Source organism: Rhinolophus hipposideros (genome assembly GCF_964194185.1).
Source record: "Rhinolophus hipposideros genome assembly, chromosome: 16".
Lineage (NCBI taxonomy): Eukaryota > Metazoa > Chordata > Mammalia > Chiroptera > Rhinolophidae > Rhinolophus > Rhinolophus hipposideros.
In genome coordinates, this window is record NC_138062.1 from 2,809,283 (window position 1) to 2,825,590 (window position 16,308).

General features: G+C 40.6%; 1 protein-coding gene across 5 annotated transcripts in view; it reads left to right on the forward strand.

The window, feature by feature from the left end:
- Positions 1–16,308, forward strand: part of LOC308508729 (bifunctional heparan sulfate N-deacetylase/N-sulfotransferase 3) — a 110,560-nt gene that overhangs the window by 88,585 nt on the left and 5,667 nt on the right. For all 5 annotated transcript variants that reach the window (XM_081075938.1, XM_081075940.1, XM_081075939.1 and 2 more), the window contains 4 exons: positions 2,403–2,526; positions 5,937–6,111; positions 9,700–9,870; positions 11,212–11,321. In XM_081075938.1, the coding sequence (XP_080932064.1) occupies positions 2,403–2,526; positions 5,937–6,111; positions 9,700–9,870; positions 11,212–11,321 (580 nt within the window). The remainder of the gene's footprint in view (positions 1–2,402; positions 2,527–5,936; positions 6,112–9,699; positions 9,871–11,211; positions 11,322–16,308) is intronic.

Genomic DNA, 16,308 nt, shown 5'->3' on the forward strand with positions numbered 1-16,308 from the left:
CAGTTCCATAAAAATGAAAGGGCTTCATTTTTAACTTCAGTTTTGTCAGAAGTGTTTTTCTGAATAATTTTCCACAGATGTAGAGTCATCTGGATATTCAAATATTTTTAGTGTCAAAACTGACAAACAATGTAAAAACTGAAGCTTTATGGATGGTCACCTGAATATGTATGTCTATGATTATGTATTTTACACATAATCACATATTTACACACACACACACACACACACACACACACACACACGACAGTATATTCAGACCTAAGAATATATGTACGTAAAGATAGAATTCAGAAACCACAACACAATTTTTTGACAATTGATAAATTACATTATGCCTTTTACTGACTGTGCAAACAATTAGAACATCTCCATTTTTTTTTCTGTTTGTATTATTAATGCTGGTCATGCTGTTAAAAGCAAACAACATGATTTAATACAAATCTTAAAAATAAAATTCAAAAACCATGCCTTCAGTTGATCTAAGAGAGAAATTAATCTGTTTTCTTTTTTCACAATTTAATAGCTATACTTCCTTTCCTCACAAAATGTTATTCTTTTCATTTTTTTAAAATGCATTATTGAATTTTATATCAATAAAGTTGTTATTTTAAAAAACACCTTACTACTATTTAGATATGGAGCTATTCGGGTACTTTCACATAGGTTATCTCACTTGACCCCCATAAAACCCTGATAGCTAGGTATTTCCTTCCCCACTAAAAAGATAAGAAAACCAAGGCTCAGGTTAGGTATATTTTGTTCAAGTTCACACAGATGGTAAGTGTTAGAAATAAAACTCCTCCTGGTCCTACAATTTACCTGACTCAAAAGACCATGCTCTAGAAAGATTTACTCTAGTATAGATTTCAAATAATGAAACTTTTTTTGGCCAGTAAGTTTTAGATTTGGTTCCACATTTCTGCTAAGTCAGCGATTTTCAAAGTGGCTGAATTGGAAATTCTGGGAAAGGGCCCAGCTGCCTGCGCTTTACCAAGCCCTGCAAGTGACTCCGATGCTGAAGCCAGAGCACCACTGTTGCAAGGCGGTCCTGGAAAGGAGGTTTCCTCTGTGCACCCTACATGACTCTGCTGCGTTCCTGCAGCGACCTGGGACTGCAGACACTGCTCATTGTCTAGCTCACATCTCATCAGCAGCACTGCCTCTGCCTCTTTCCAGTGCTTGGAGCCATGTTGCTGCTGACAGAGCTCTTTTAACAATCTTTCTGTGGTGCTAATATGGTAGATGTAAGTACAACACTAAATAATGCTTATCAGAGAGATAAAAACACTCAGAATTTGATACATGACATTATCACTAAGCAAGATTAGAACAATAGTTTCTCCTGGTGAAAGAAGCGTGTGATAAGGCCACGTCTGATTAGTGTTGCTAGCTGCTGACTGGAATACAAGTAAGAGTCTTGCTTGGTTAGGCCGTAGGATAAAGTAAATGACGTAGGAGTCCAGAAGGGGAAACCAGAGGGCATATTTCTCCCTTAGGCGCACTGAGCGCACAGACCAGAAATATTTTCATATTATGAGCTTATAAACACAGTTACAAGTACCTGATTAAATCTTCCACAAATTGAACTCCTTACTCGATCGCCTTACTTTCTCTTGTAGCAGGCAAAGCTGACCCCTTAGCTCAGAATTCAGCTGAAACATGAGTTTTACAGTTTATGACACTGCTCACTTAAAAAAAAATCTTTGATTCCCCATTAATTACAAATCTATATGGATACCTCTGGTACGTCACCCTCTCTCAAAAAATGCAAATGTTGTAAGTTATGTCACTAAGAAAGAGCACCAATTTTTTTAACTTAGCAGATTAAATGATTTTTGACATTATTTTTTACAAGTATGTAAGTACTTTCAAACTTGAACAAACTTGTTGAAAGATTAAATTCTGCCTAAATTTAATAAGCTTTCATAGGCCTCAGGAAGAACTTTAGAGGAGAACCCAAGTATTGATTCGGGTAATGCAATATCTTATATGAAATAATGACATCTTTCATTTACATAGTGCTTTACTAGTATCAAAACATCTTCAGGCTTTTCAGAGAAAGTGTATGAAATAAGCAAGGTGCACAATTTTCCACTAATAAAGCTAAGACAAGAAGAAGCTAAAAGCCAAAGTCACAGCCCAAATCAGTGTCGGGCGGGAGTTAAAAGCCAGCGGTCCCAGCCCTGGCCACGGCCCTCTCCTCCCATCAGACTAGCTCTATGTTTCAGAATCTGCTTCTTTTCAAATGCTGGTTATCTCTTCGATTTAATCCAAGGAGTACTTATATGTGTATCTGTTTGGACCATTGTAGTACTGGGTTTAGTAATGGCTTTGTAATGCTCATAGGAGGAAACTGTGTTTTCATGTCATTAACCTGAAAACCTCTGCTGTCTTTTCAGGCACCACTGCTTTGTATCTGTTCCTGGCCATGCACCCTTCCATCCTTAGTAACTCCCCCAGCCCCAAAACCCTCGAGGAGGTACAGTTCTTTAATAGAAATAACTACCACAGGGGGATTGATTGGTAAGATGGGTTATTAGTCTAAATCTAAAAGTATATGTAATGTGCACACTATAAAGTTAGTGCTGACCTTTATAAACTTATAACTTTGTAGCCACAAATAAATGTTATCTCTGTGCCTTGGAAACTGACTACATGGAGGAGCACTGAAAGTATTCATACCAAACTTTTCTCAGTTCATGAAGGGACTTGTCGCCTCGAGAGGCACACATGTAATTACAATTTGCATTAATTATATTTGATGGTGATTACAGATGTGGAGTCAGAGAAATACCAGAATACCCAGGAATTTCATTCCTCTCTACTCTTAAAACATTTTCATAGCTTTCTTTTCTTATACACTTTGCATTAAAATGTTGCTACCATCCACATATACAATTTTCTATTTTGCTTTGGCATAAAAGGTACATAAATAGAACTATAAATGTGTATGTATTTCATGAGTAATGAAAGCTATAAAAAAGATATCAACAATATACAAAATGTAACTTTTCACCTTTGAATTAAAATTAGAAATATATCAACCATCAAGGAAAATAGTTAAAATAAAATCCAAAGTTAAAATGTCAAATATACACAAAATATGATAATGTAGCAGGAACAGAAGTTGCAAACACATTAATCATAAAATGAATCTACAAGTCTTGCTATTATGGTACAAATTCTGGGTAGAAAGTGGTATAAAAGAGTAGATAACTCTAGAGTGTGAACATAAACATTTTGTACGTATTTTAGCCTAAAGCGTTGTTATTTGTTAACCTCTGCTGCCAATTGTATGAACTCAATTTCAAGAGTATCGACCCCTCAAGAGTTGCTTGTGGGTTGTCTGAATAGAAAGACAAAGAAATGGCTGTGTATAACCTGAGCACCTGCTAGATTTACATGCATTGTAACTGTTATATACCGGGGTTGCCAAAAAAATGTATACACATGACTTGCATTCCTCTTTTGTTATCGGAATATATTAAGTATTACAATTTTAACACAGTTTTTTACTTTAAAATGTGTGTACATTTTTTTGGCACCCTCTGTATCTATTTCACTGCCAATTCCTCAGTACAGTACTTGATACTGACTCACTGTGTGCTGTGAGATGACTGCTACGAGAATCAAGAAATCAGCAAGTACTTCAGCTGCTGACCAACCACTGACTCAGACACACGTGCACTTAGCATACAGTGGTGCCAACCTCAGGATGAAAAGGAGTGACTAAAAACCACGTTAGACGGGGAGCGGAAAGGAATACTTGGAGTCCCTGGAACTTGAGAATATCTATGAGAAAAATCAATGAAAAGAAGAAGAAGAAAAGTGGTTCGTAAGCCAGTAATGTGTATAGGCTCGACAACAGGAACAAAAATTCCCTTAAGCAGTTTGCAGAGAGACGACATGAATAAGCAGAAGGCTAAAGAGAAATTCAAATTTTCAATTATAACTCACTAAAAACACCCCAATTGCAAACATGTTTGATTGATAAATTATAAGAGGCAATTAACACAAATAACAAATAATAGTAACTGCAAATGTCAATCTATTAGCAATAACGACAGCTCTGCTCTCAGCGACATGGGATTTACGCAGAATCCTCCCTGGCTTTGCCCATCCATCGAGCATAGGCACCCCAGCCGTCACTCTGGGACCACAGAGCCACAAGGTGGGAGATGACACGTGGCCGAGTGCCTAAGTCGTTTCCAGAATCAGCCCAGGCACAGTTAGTTCACCTGGGTACATACATCTGCTTTTCGTGGAGAACTGGGTAAAACCAGGGCTGCTGTAACCGCCAAGCAGCCCAAACACAAGCTTAGGGCACAAGCGAAAAGGGCAGATGAGATTTAGAAAACTCTATCTTTGATCAAATAGCCAAGACATGCAGTCAGAAGGTCTAAGACAATCAATTCATGCAGTTAAGTTTTACATCCTACGGTTTGATCATTGATTTTTAGCATTTCTCGGGGACGCAGCCAAGAGTTGGAGCGGTGCGTGGAGCCGTAAAATCCCGTTAGCATTTAGGACCCCTGAACGTCTTAATCTGGCTTTGAGTAAAATCACTCAGAAATGCTCAGCATCAACCCAAGTAACAAATAAATGTGGAGAATTGCAAAAATCACACTTTTCAGTTTAAAAAAAAAAAATGTCTGAGGTGTTATGGAAGTAGCAAGGCTTAAATGAGGCAGACACTTACTTTTAAGCCCAAACTGTTAAACCAGTTAAGTTTTTGCACCAATTCTTGGGGTAAGCTGAATTCATATTCTCCAAACATGGGCCTGTTCCCATCCTGGAAATACGAAGCTGAATTCTAGTCACTCACTTGTTTAACCATCAAACATTTTACAAGTGCCTGTAAGTGCCAATCACTGGCCTAGAAAAATGTGGGTACAGGCAAAGAGAAACCAGCCCGTTTCTCCATGAGCCTCTGGAATCTGGGAAAGCAGCACAGTCGCCGCCCAAGACCCAGGACCACTGGAAGGGGTTTGCACAGCCTCACTGTTCCAAGCATAGAGGAATGCCGGGATGCTGGGCCAGTTTTTAAAACTAAAAGTTATCTGAATCCAGCACCTTCTACTCTTCTTTTGTAATGTGTGGAGCCTTTCTCAGAATAAGCAAGCTTGAGGCAAGCTTGGACCAAATAAGATAGCACTAGACCCTTGGGATGACCTCAGCACCCTTGGAACCAGTGTGGCCATCTAAATTAATAAGCATCCCGAAACGTGACACTTTCCATAAATAGCATACACACCAGAACAGATAGCAGATCAAACTTCCCAGGAACTCTTATATATCTGTTTCCCCCCCAAAAAAGGCTGCCAGAATGATATGTCACCAACAAGGAAATTTCCAGAAAACATAAAAAGATTTTTTTTACTGTCCTGAGTTTCAAGATATTGCTTTGTTGTACCAACCAAACTTTGTGGTACGTTCACTGGAATACTACCAGAAGCTTTATGATGTTAGGTGACGAAAAGAAAACACTACACTGCAAAGTCATCACACAAATGGCAGTGACTCTCTTGTTCAGTAATTATCCAACCACCTTGTCTTGGTAGCCCAAAGTCACAGTGGCTTATGAACTGCAAAGAGTGGGGGCAGAGCGTGGGCCCATTATTGTGAAATGGAAGAAAGCTTCCATTTTCTGTAATACCTGCAGTTTGCTGTGTCTCCACGGTTGTTGTCTGCCACACCCTTTTTCCTGATATTAAGCAAAACAAAAAGATAATGTGTGTAGAAAAGCATTTTCAAAATACATTATTAACTTTTCTGTGTGTTTTTCTCTTGCCCAAAACTTTGTGGGACAAATGCCTTGAAAAGAAGGCTTTTGTTTCGGAAACTAAGGAATTTGTGGGACACCTTTCACATCTTCCGTCACCGGGGATTGAGTGTAAAGCAGAGACTTATTTTGAGACCTCCTCCTTTTCTAGGTACATGGACTTCTTCCCGGCCCCCTCGAATGCCACCACTGAATTGCTGTTTGAGAAGAGTGCCAATTACTTCCACTCCCAGGAGGCGCCAAGAAGGGCAGCCTCTCTGGTCCCAAAAGCGAAGCTCATCACCATCCTCATTGACCCGTCGGACCGAGCCTATTCCTGGTACCAGGTACGGGAGCCACACACAGACTCCAGCAGGTAGACTGCACTATGGAGCCTGGAGGATGGTTGGCAGCAGCAGCCACCTCCCTGAGCTTTAACGAAAAGGAAGATGTGCTAGTTTTATATCTGCAGAAAAGCAGATACATTCTTCTTGTTGCCATGGAGAAACTTTCCCCTTATGATTTTATTAATGCTGTACTTATTTACTTACCGTGTTTCCCCGAAAACAAGACCTCGCTGGACCATCAGTTCTAATGCGTCTTTTGGAGCAAACATTAATATAAGACCCGGTCTTATTTTAATAAATATAAGACCAGGTATAACATAATATAGTATAATATAGTATAATATAGTATAATATAACATAATATTATATAATATAATATAATATGATATGATATAATACCAGGTCTTATATTAATTTTTGCTCCAAAAGACACATTAGAGCTGATGGTCCAGCTCGGTCTTGTTTTTGGGGAAACACGGTAATAAAATGCATTAATGCAATGAGGAAATTAAATTAAATTAAATTAAATATAACAAAAAATTATATACTTGAATGTATATTTGTGTTTCTATGTACCTACATTTTAAAGTAAAATCGTAAAAAGTGAAATAATTTAAAGTCATTATTTTTCATCTAAAACATATGCGATGCTGCTGTTATTATCTCAGTTTTACAGGTGAAGAATACAAGTGACTCCCCCAAAGCAAAAGTCACAGGCCAGGGAATCAATATTTCAGGCTTCACAAGCCATGTGTTTCGTCTCTGCTGCAATTCAGCCATTGTATTTAGAAAGCAGCCATAGGCAGTATATAAATGAATGATCTTAGCTGAGTTCCAATAAAACTTTATTTACAAAACAAGTGGCAAGCCATATTTAGCCCATTTAGATTGATGACTCCAACTCTAAACCAGCTTAAATAACTGTTTGTACTGAACAATAACTGAGTATCAAAGACTAAACATAAGATTCTTCATCCCTGAAAGCCTAGCCAGTCTAACCCCTCTTCGCAGCCTCTTCCTCATACACTCATTGCTATTATTTCTGATGTTGGTTACAACCTAGCCCAGAAATGGTCGCTGTGAAATATTTTTTATTAATTTATTTATTGGGGTGACAATTGTTAGTGAAATTACATAATTTCAGGTGTACAATTCTGTATTACATCATCTATAAATCCCATTGTGTGTTCTCCACCCAGAGTCAGTTCTCCTTTCATCACCACATATTTGATCCCCCTTACCCTTATCTCTCTCCCCCCACCCCCCTAACCCTCTGGTAACCACTAAACTATTGTCTGCGTCTATGAGTTTTTGTTTCTCATTTGTTTGTCTTGTTTTTGGTTTATATACCACATATCAGTGAAATCATAGGGTTCTCTGCTTTTTCTGTCTGACTTATTTTGCTAAGTCACACTGTGAAATAATTTAACAGGACCTGATAATAATACTTACACATCAAATATGTTTTTACTTTAATAAATCATTTTAAATAATAGGAAAAAACTCTTGTCCCAGTGATATTTCCATCATCAAACGTTGAAAAGTTTGAATAAGAAGTAGTCGGAATTAAATATAAGAACATAAAATTAATTGTGTCCTTGGTCACTAAGACCCTTAGTTGTTCCTCAGTTTTATAATTTAAAACTGCTTTCCTCACATCATGTGTTCATTCATCCATTCATTTCAGTGACTACCACAGGCAAAGTATCGTTCTAAGCATGATTTGAAGATAAATTGATAAATGTTGATGTTACACTCGAGGCTGCTTTCAGTCTCATTGAAGAAACAAGTGTAAAGAGGCAGTTTCTAAGTCAGGAAGTACTGAGTGACACACGGCGTCCTCTGGAGTGACAGGCTGTCTGACACAGACCACCGGGGACGACTGGTTAGGTTAGGTAGACCAGTTGGCTGCTGCAAAGAAGTCTGGACAGCACAGGGGCAACTGGGCATTTCCCTAAAGAAGGGAGGGATTTGTAAGGCGACAGATTTAGGCAAGAGTAAAACGTTTTGTAAGCACAAAGCAGGGCGATGAGTAAAGGGGTTATCAGCGCGTCAGGGCTGAGAGGCAGGCTCAGGGTCCTGTTTCCTTGGAAGCTATCCTGTTGAGATAAATATGGAGTCTTGTGTCTAGAAACCCCTGATCTGAAACTCTGCACCTGGATGGAAATAAGGCTGCTTCTCTGTAGTAAAGTGACCCCCACAGCTCTGAGCCTCCAGGCAACAGAGGGACGTTCCATTCTCCCTGATAAGACTTTACACAGGGAAATTGCTGATAATCTGTGATATCAGAGAATAAAGTTTCCCAGCACTGGGTTCTCTTGTTATTTAACAAAGCAGTTTTTCCAGGTTTCCAACAGGAAAGACATGATGCCAGGAAAGGTTTTGTGGCTGGGACAGAGTGGGGAAAGGACAGGTGAAGCAGAGAGGGTGTCAGATAGGCAGATGGATAATAAGCATCCTCATACGGAGTGAGACATCCTGGAAAGCTGAAATCCACAACTGCACCCTGATCATTCATGCCAAACTTCTAGAGCCATCTTTTAAATCAAAACGTATAGCAAATTGCAAATTGACGGATTCAACTTGGAGCCGTTTATCTTTTCCGCCAGGTATCTGCAGAAGAGAAATGAGCCTTAATTGACTCAAAGAGAAAGAAGAAAATTGGAGCTTAGCAACCACTTAGCCCCTGAAAAATTGAGACTTTACTGAAAAGGGAGGTTTTAAGGCTGCAAGCTAACAAAATGTCCTAAATATTACAAATAAATCACTCCTTGATAGCTAAATGCAAGGCTGCAGTAAGGCTAGTGGGGTGTGCAGTCAGGTAATTTGAATCTCAATTGCACCAAATTTGCTGTTCAGGAGATGTGGTAAACATCCACACAACCAGCACGGAGCCTGAATATGTATTGGTCGATTCAGGGAAAAGGTGATTTCCTCAAACCCGTGGGCCCAGCCGAGCCATTAAAGAACACTTTCCTATTTGGACTGTTTTTTGCATTTTCTGTACAATAAAGGATTCTGATTTATCGCGAAGGTTACCGTTCGGTAAAATGACATGGGCTTGTAGATGCAGGGGTACTGATAAAAGCTGGGGGCTTCAGACAGCGTTCCTATCAGAGTGTGCAGCAGTTCTCCACTTCACATAGCCAGCAGGGTTTTTCTGTAAGTGCCTTAGCAGGGGGAGCGGGGCTGTGGGGCAGGACGAGTGGCGTCCCTGCCTTAGGATACTCACTGCATGTGATAAACGGTTTGCTGTGGCCTCAAAGGAGGCATTCATGCAACTTCCAAAAGTTTACTTTCATAATAAAATATACACACGAAGGAAACGACTCTGCATACGTTAAGGAATCTTAGCAATGAGAATTCAGCCTCCACCAGCTAAGTCTCAGAAATATCCTCTCATCAGGGTCATGGCTTTAATTCCTGGTGCTCTCAGCAAACATTCTTTTCCTTTATTAACTGCAAAACAAGTGACTTTCCAGCAGTGAGGCAAGCCTTCCCCAAGCTTTCAGCCCTGTCCCAGAGATTGGTTTCGAAGCCTTTATGCCTGTGGTTCCAGTTGGTTGAATTCCCCACCTCTTCCCACAGCATCAGCGATCGCATGAAGACCCTGCTGCTCTCCAGTTCAGCTTCTACCAGGTGATCTCCGCGGGGCCCCGCGCCCCCGCCGAGCTCCGCGCCTTACAGAAGAGGTGTTTGGTCCCGGGGTGGTATGCCAGCCACATCGAGAGATGGCTTGTTTACTTCCCTCCCTTTCAGGTATGGAGCAGTAACAATTACAGCATGTCACAATCTCAAACATGGATGGCTTTGCCTCTAGGGTAGAGGACATTTGTACTCATTGAAACATTACTAGGTTCTACTCTTTAGTTGTAAGTAATGAGACTGTGGCACAGAATAACGGATACGCAGAGGGAGAAAAACCACGTAATTGTCTTTCTAACAGTATTTCAAGATCATTCTCCCTGCTCTATTTTCTCCTGCAAACCTTTCCTGATTGTAAAGAGCTTTAGAAGCTTCGTCCCCTTGATTCTTATTCCAAGAATAAAGCTTGAGAGCCTCTTAACCAAACAAGGCAAATAGTGTTCTGCTTAATTAACTGCCATTATTTCCCTTTGAACTACCCTGCTGAATTTTCCATCCGTCAATATCTCCCTTGGCTCCCTGAGTCTCCCCTTTGCCTGGCATCTCCCAACATTACCACGTCAGCCCCGAGAGCGGACAGCCTGAAACCGCCCCCCACTCGGACCACCACGCGCCTGTGTCCACAGCCCTGCTGTCCAATGCGAAAGCTGCTACGACATACGGCCATCGAAACCTGTGTTACCATTGTATTCAAAATTCAGTTCCTCAGCCACATTTCAAATGCTCAGTAGCCACCTGGTGGATACCACAGCTGTAGAACATCACAGAAGGTTCTATCAAACAATGCTGGTCTGGACTAAACAGAAATGTGGGAGCGCCAGTTGCAGGCTTGGGGGCCTCCATCACAGCCTGCTGTCGTTTTATCTTGCTGGGTCCACCCCTTCCCTCACCAGAGTAACAAGCAAACTCTTCCGTGGAGCCCACTGAGGCACTTCTATCCACATTCAGGTCTCTGGAAGTTTGACCTTTTTCTCTAAATTATCAAAGTACTTCTTAAAACTTGACGGTGCTCCTCCTTTGACGGGACGCATGGAGGACAACGTGTCCTCTGTCTCATTACACGTAGTGTTATCAGAACCCTTCTTTGTCTCTGCAATGCTCCCTCCCAGCTTGAAGGATGCAATCAATGCTTTGGCAGTTTTTAAACTTGGTTCCCTTTTGTGATTTTATAGTCACGTTTCTTAAGCTCTCGTGGTCCCTCCAAATGGCTTTCTGTTTTCACAGTGTTTGCAGGACTTTTCAGATTACAAACCACGAGTGCATTTAATTCGTGTGATGTATGTCTTGTCCCAGGTCACTAATGAAGATGGCTGGGTTAAGCCTGAGCGCAGTGAGTGCAAATCCCCTGCACTGGCTCTGTCGCTGAATAAACTCAAAGTGCAGAGAATTTTTTATTATACAGTTACATGCCTTTTGTCAACATGCATTGTCTTTTTTTCCCCCATGGTAATTTAGTTGCTAATTATTGATGGGCAACAGCTAAGAACGGATCCTGCTACAGTGATGGATGAAGTCCAGAAGTTTCTAGGAGTTTCTCGCCATTATAATTATTCAGAAGCTTTAACGTAAGTTTATATTCTCAATAATTTATTGAAGTTGCAGCAAAGAACTGTTTTAAAACAAAAAGAAAAACAAAAACACACTGCAGTTGGTGATGTAAGTGTCGAGTCAGCAGTTCCTTACACACTGGTCCTTTCTCAGTGTGTCCCCAACCACGTGGAAAAGAACATTTCCACAGTATGACAAAGAAATGTCCTAAATCCTCTACTGATTTCTAAGAAAAGTCTCCCCTCAGAGGAAAGTAGAGAAACAAAACAGTTGAAAGCCTCAAAACCAACTCCCCTTGGAAGAGGCGACCTAGACGGTGGTGAAGCTGAGCCTACCTGACACATTATTGGGACCTCTCGGCAGTATGACGAGGTGATGAGCCAGGCAGTTTATGAACCTGCTGCTCTCTCCTTTGTGACCTTTCAGAAACAACATCAGGCAGCAGGAATAACCCAGGAGGTGACGGCATAGGCAGAGGGGTGTGCTGCAATGACTCTCACTCTGACCCCCATCTTTTGCCTCAGTCTTCACCCACGGGAGGTCCATCCTGTCGTCTCTCCTTCAGAGGCCTCAGTAGTTACAGCTCTGGTTTGGTTTTCTTTTGCTGGTTCCCTCTGGTTTTCTTGGGTAAATTACCCATCTGGGCAGGGAATAGTGAGGCAAGAGAGGCACTAGGGTGGGAGATACTCCCTTCAGGTCTCTGTCAATGCCAGAGAAGCCATGCTTCCTCAGACCCTCGCTGCCTCTCTTAGCTCACGGAATCCTGACCCTGACCTCAGTCAGCACGTTAAATAAGACCCCCATCTTACTTTGTCCACATACAAAGTGGCAGTTGGGCTGACAAGGGTCGTGATTCTTCCTAGCTATCATGCCTAGAGCAACTGGAATATACTGAGCTGGATGGGCCATCCACCCGACTCTCACTAATAGACTCGTATACACGAGTAGATTTCATTGTAGTCATAGACTGAGCCTTAAAGAAACTAGAGAGGGCTGTAGTATGGAATTCTTCCACTGTGTGTCTCAGTGTAAAACTTAGTTCTATTGATCAGCTGATTTTCTCTTTTTTTTATTAAAGTTTATTGGGGTGACATAGGTTTCAGGAGTACAATTCTGTATTACATCATCTATATCTCACATTGTATGTTCACCACCCAGAGTCAGTTCTCCTTCCATCACCATATGTTGGATCCCCTTTACCCTCATCTACCACCCCCCTTCCCCCTTACCCTTTGGTAACCACTAAACTATTGTCTGTGTGTATGAGTTTTTGTTTCTTCATTTGTTTGTCTTGTTCCTTTGTTGTTTACAGTTTTATATCCCACATATTAGTTAAAACATATGGGTCTCTACTTTTTCTGTCTGACTTATTTTGCTCAGCATTATAATCTCAAGATCCATCCATGTTGTCACAAATGGTCCTATTTCATCTTATGGCAGAATAGTATTCCATTGTGTATATGTACCACAACTTCTTTATCCATTCATCTATAGAAGGACATTTTGGTTGTTTTCATGTCTCGGCCACCGTAAATAAAGCTGCAATGAGCATTGGAGCACACATGTCTTTGTGTATAAATGTTTTCAGATTTTTGGAGTAGATACCCAGGAGAGGGATTGCTGGGTCATATGGTAATTCTATTTGTAATTTTTTGAGGAACCTCCACACTGCCTTCCATAGTGGCTGCACCAGTCTGCATTCCCACCAACAGTGTATGAGGGCTCCTTTTTCTCCACAGCCTCTCCAACACTTGTTATTATTTGTCTTGTTAATGATAGCCATTCTGACTGGGGTGAGGTGATACCTCATTGTGGTTTTTATTTGCATTTCTCTGATGATTAGTGATGTGGAGCATTTTTTCATATGTCTATTGGCCATTGGTATGTCCTCTTTGGAGAAACATCTATTCAGGTTCTCTGCCCAATTTTTCATTGAATTGTTTGTTTTTTTTGTTGTTGAGTTGTATGAGTTCCTTATATATTTTGGATATAAGCCCCTTATTGGAGGTATTGTTTGCAAGAATCTTCTCCCATTCTGTTGGTGGCCTGATTTTCTCTTTTCATTGTACTCTTTATCCTATAGCAATTTAGAAAGTGAGAGGCAGGATTCCTTTACCATTCGTCATTCCTCACAGTAAGACATTGGCAGGAAAACATCCCAGACTGCTTATATCTTGCACAAATCATGTACAAAGACACATGTAACAGAGATTTCGGTTTAGAAGACAGAAGAATAGGTGGGACTGGAGTTTTGAGCTTCCTTCCTGAGAGCCATTCCGTTGTTGGTACTATTAGCCTTCTGACCTCTGCGTTTTCTATACTGCAAGTACTCTTAGAGCTTTGCAGAGCTCAGTTCAAGTATTAACACAGACGCGAACCTTAGGTGTTTAACTTTCAGCTTGACCTTAAAGAAAGCTGAGTGATTTTTGTTTGCAGTTAGAAAATTCAAGTCCACTTTCTGCTTTATGTCTTTCTAAGTATCTCTTAGAAAAGAAAGCTTTTATTTTCTAAACAGTTTTCTACTTCAAGTTGGCTTATCTTTGGATCTTTTTTATAGAGTATATAGCAAAGCACTGTATCTCAGAAACAAGAAGGGGAGTGTTCTCTAAAGACATGCTCTCTTTTCTTACGGAGTGGTCCCGACCTGCAGGCCGTGTGTGGGTCCCCTTTGCACCCTGCTCTGCAGCAAGCTTTTTATTCACCTCTGCTGCAGAGAAAAGGGAGTGTAAACCAAAGAGAAGAAATGTCAAAGGAGCATTCTGAGTGTAAAGAACTGTGGTTCCCTTTGCACCAGGGGGTATCTGGTAAAGTACCCATCACGTGACTCTCCAGCCTGGAGGGGGGCTCTGGGGGGAGTGGCAAGGGGAGATCTGTGTGGTGTCTCAGAGCACAGTTCCGGTGCTGCCACGCTGCCCCTGACACTGTACTGCCACTCAGCTTCTTGTGGGTGTGTGCCCTTGTCAATCACCAGCAGTGCACCTGCCATAGAATACGTGGAATTTCACGTCACTGTCAGAAGTCTCAGCAGGTCAGAATCCTGCCGTCAGAAGTGGGTTCCTCTAGCGAACGTGTGCCAATAAGCGGTTTCTGTGGTGCTCTGGGCAGGTGGGGGTGGCTGGGGTACAGGACGTACGTTCTCAGGAATGCCATTCATTGCTTCATCCTTTCCCTGCTAGTCATAGTGAAGCCCATCTCTGGTACTTAAAGAAAAATCATTTAAAGCCCTCTAAGATATGAATTGCAAACAGATAACGAACTCTCAACCACGGAAATCTAATTCCTTGCATACAGTAGAATCAATGAATGAAACTAGGTCTATACAAAAGTTTTACCATCCAACCTTGACATGAAACAATACTCCAACTTAAGAGGTCTATAACTTGATTATCTTCAATATTTTTTAAAAAATCCAAATTCAAAACTATTTTCAAAAACAAATAGCGATGAGTTTCATGTCAAGAGTATTATTTATTCCTTTCCACAATCGCTACAGAAAGTGGTCAAGGCTTCCAGATTTCACACAGTGTTGGATAATCTGTGATGTCTCCAAATGCCTTAATGTTGTCGTCATGGACTTTCATGACACTGAATACACAAAAAAAAGAAATCTGACTTTCTTACTGAGCCTGGGTGTGATCTGAAGTCAGCAGTATAAGCTTTAAACAATATAAATGGGAACTTTCTCATTCAATAAGTAAATTAACATTTTACAATTCTTGCTCAACATAACCTTAATCCCTAAATTGTAAATAGGGTTGGTATACTGACTTTATTTTAGCTTTCGTATTATTTGTTATATAGGGTTTTAAGGCTGACTGATCATTTGAGAGAAAGCAGGGGAAATAATGCTTACCATGGAATCGTGCTAATCTGAAACTAAAATGAAAACTATAAACTTTCCATTGTTCCATGACGATAGCCATTCACAGTCACATCTGGCCATCAGTGACCACAGGCATGTTTACACCTAGGCATGTGGTCAGTTTAGCACCTGAGCCTGATTGATATCTTTATGTCTTAGTCAGTTAACCTGTTTGTTATCATGAATGAAACCAGATGGAGTTAGATGGATTTTTAACACTAATTTACTATGAAACCTTACTAAATGGATTTGAAGACCAGGAGTTGAATAAAGATTGCACGTTTGTTTGTTGTTCTGTAGATGGGGCTTAACTGAGTCTTAAAGAACTGAAGTTGCTTCAAAATCCAGGACTTCTGTCATATCTAATATCACTTCCCCTGGCAACCAACTTTATATTGTCCAGGAATCCTTCCCCGTGCCATTGTAGACGAGTCTGAGTAAAACTGTGCCACATTGAAACTTTCCTTAGTAGAAAAAACAGCAGCCACAATAGCTAAAAACCATTGGTTCTCTAGATGACCTGTAAAGGAGCCCCGAGAAGTGCTAGCTAGAGAAAAAGAAGAAATCAATCTACTTCAATTTCTTATGATGAATTTGTTTTTAAAAGTGGTTGTCATGTTTTCCAAATCAGAATACACGTATATGTTCTAAGTGTTTTACATATACTGTTTCATAACCATTATGTCATAAGTGCTATTAGTTCCATTTTTCAGTTAAAAAAAAAAAAAAAACATGAGGGGCACAGAAAGCTAAGCCAGAAGTTACTCTGCAAGTAAGTGAGGCAGGATGGCACGTTAACCAGTCCCCTGAAACCCACACAGCCAATGCATTCGTGCTTCAAGATGGTACAAGATGTTAGAACCAGAGAAAAACACTATCGCCAATATTTACTAATGAAGAGCCTGTCAGCCATAAGGTTTTACAAAACTGAAGCCTTACAATGAGCTTTCTAAGTTATCTGCAACTTTACTGTAAAAAGAATCCATCTCCAGATACACTGTCACTTTGCATAATAAGTGTGTGATTATAATCATATGCAAACTGAAGCCACATTGAAATCCCACAAAATGGCTTAACCCAAAAGACAACAGCAAATGCTGGCGAGACTGTGGAGACACCAAAACCCTCCCCAACCGCTGCTA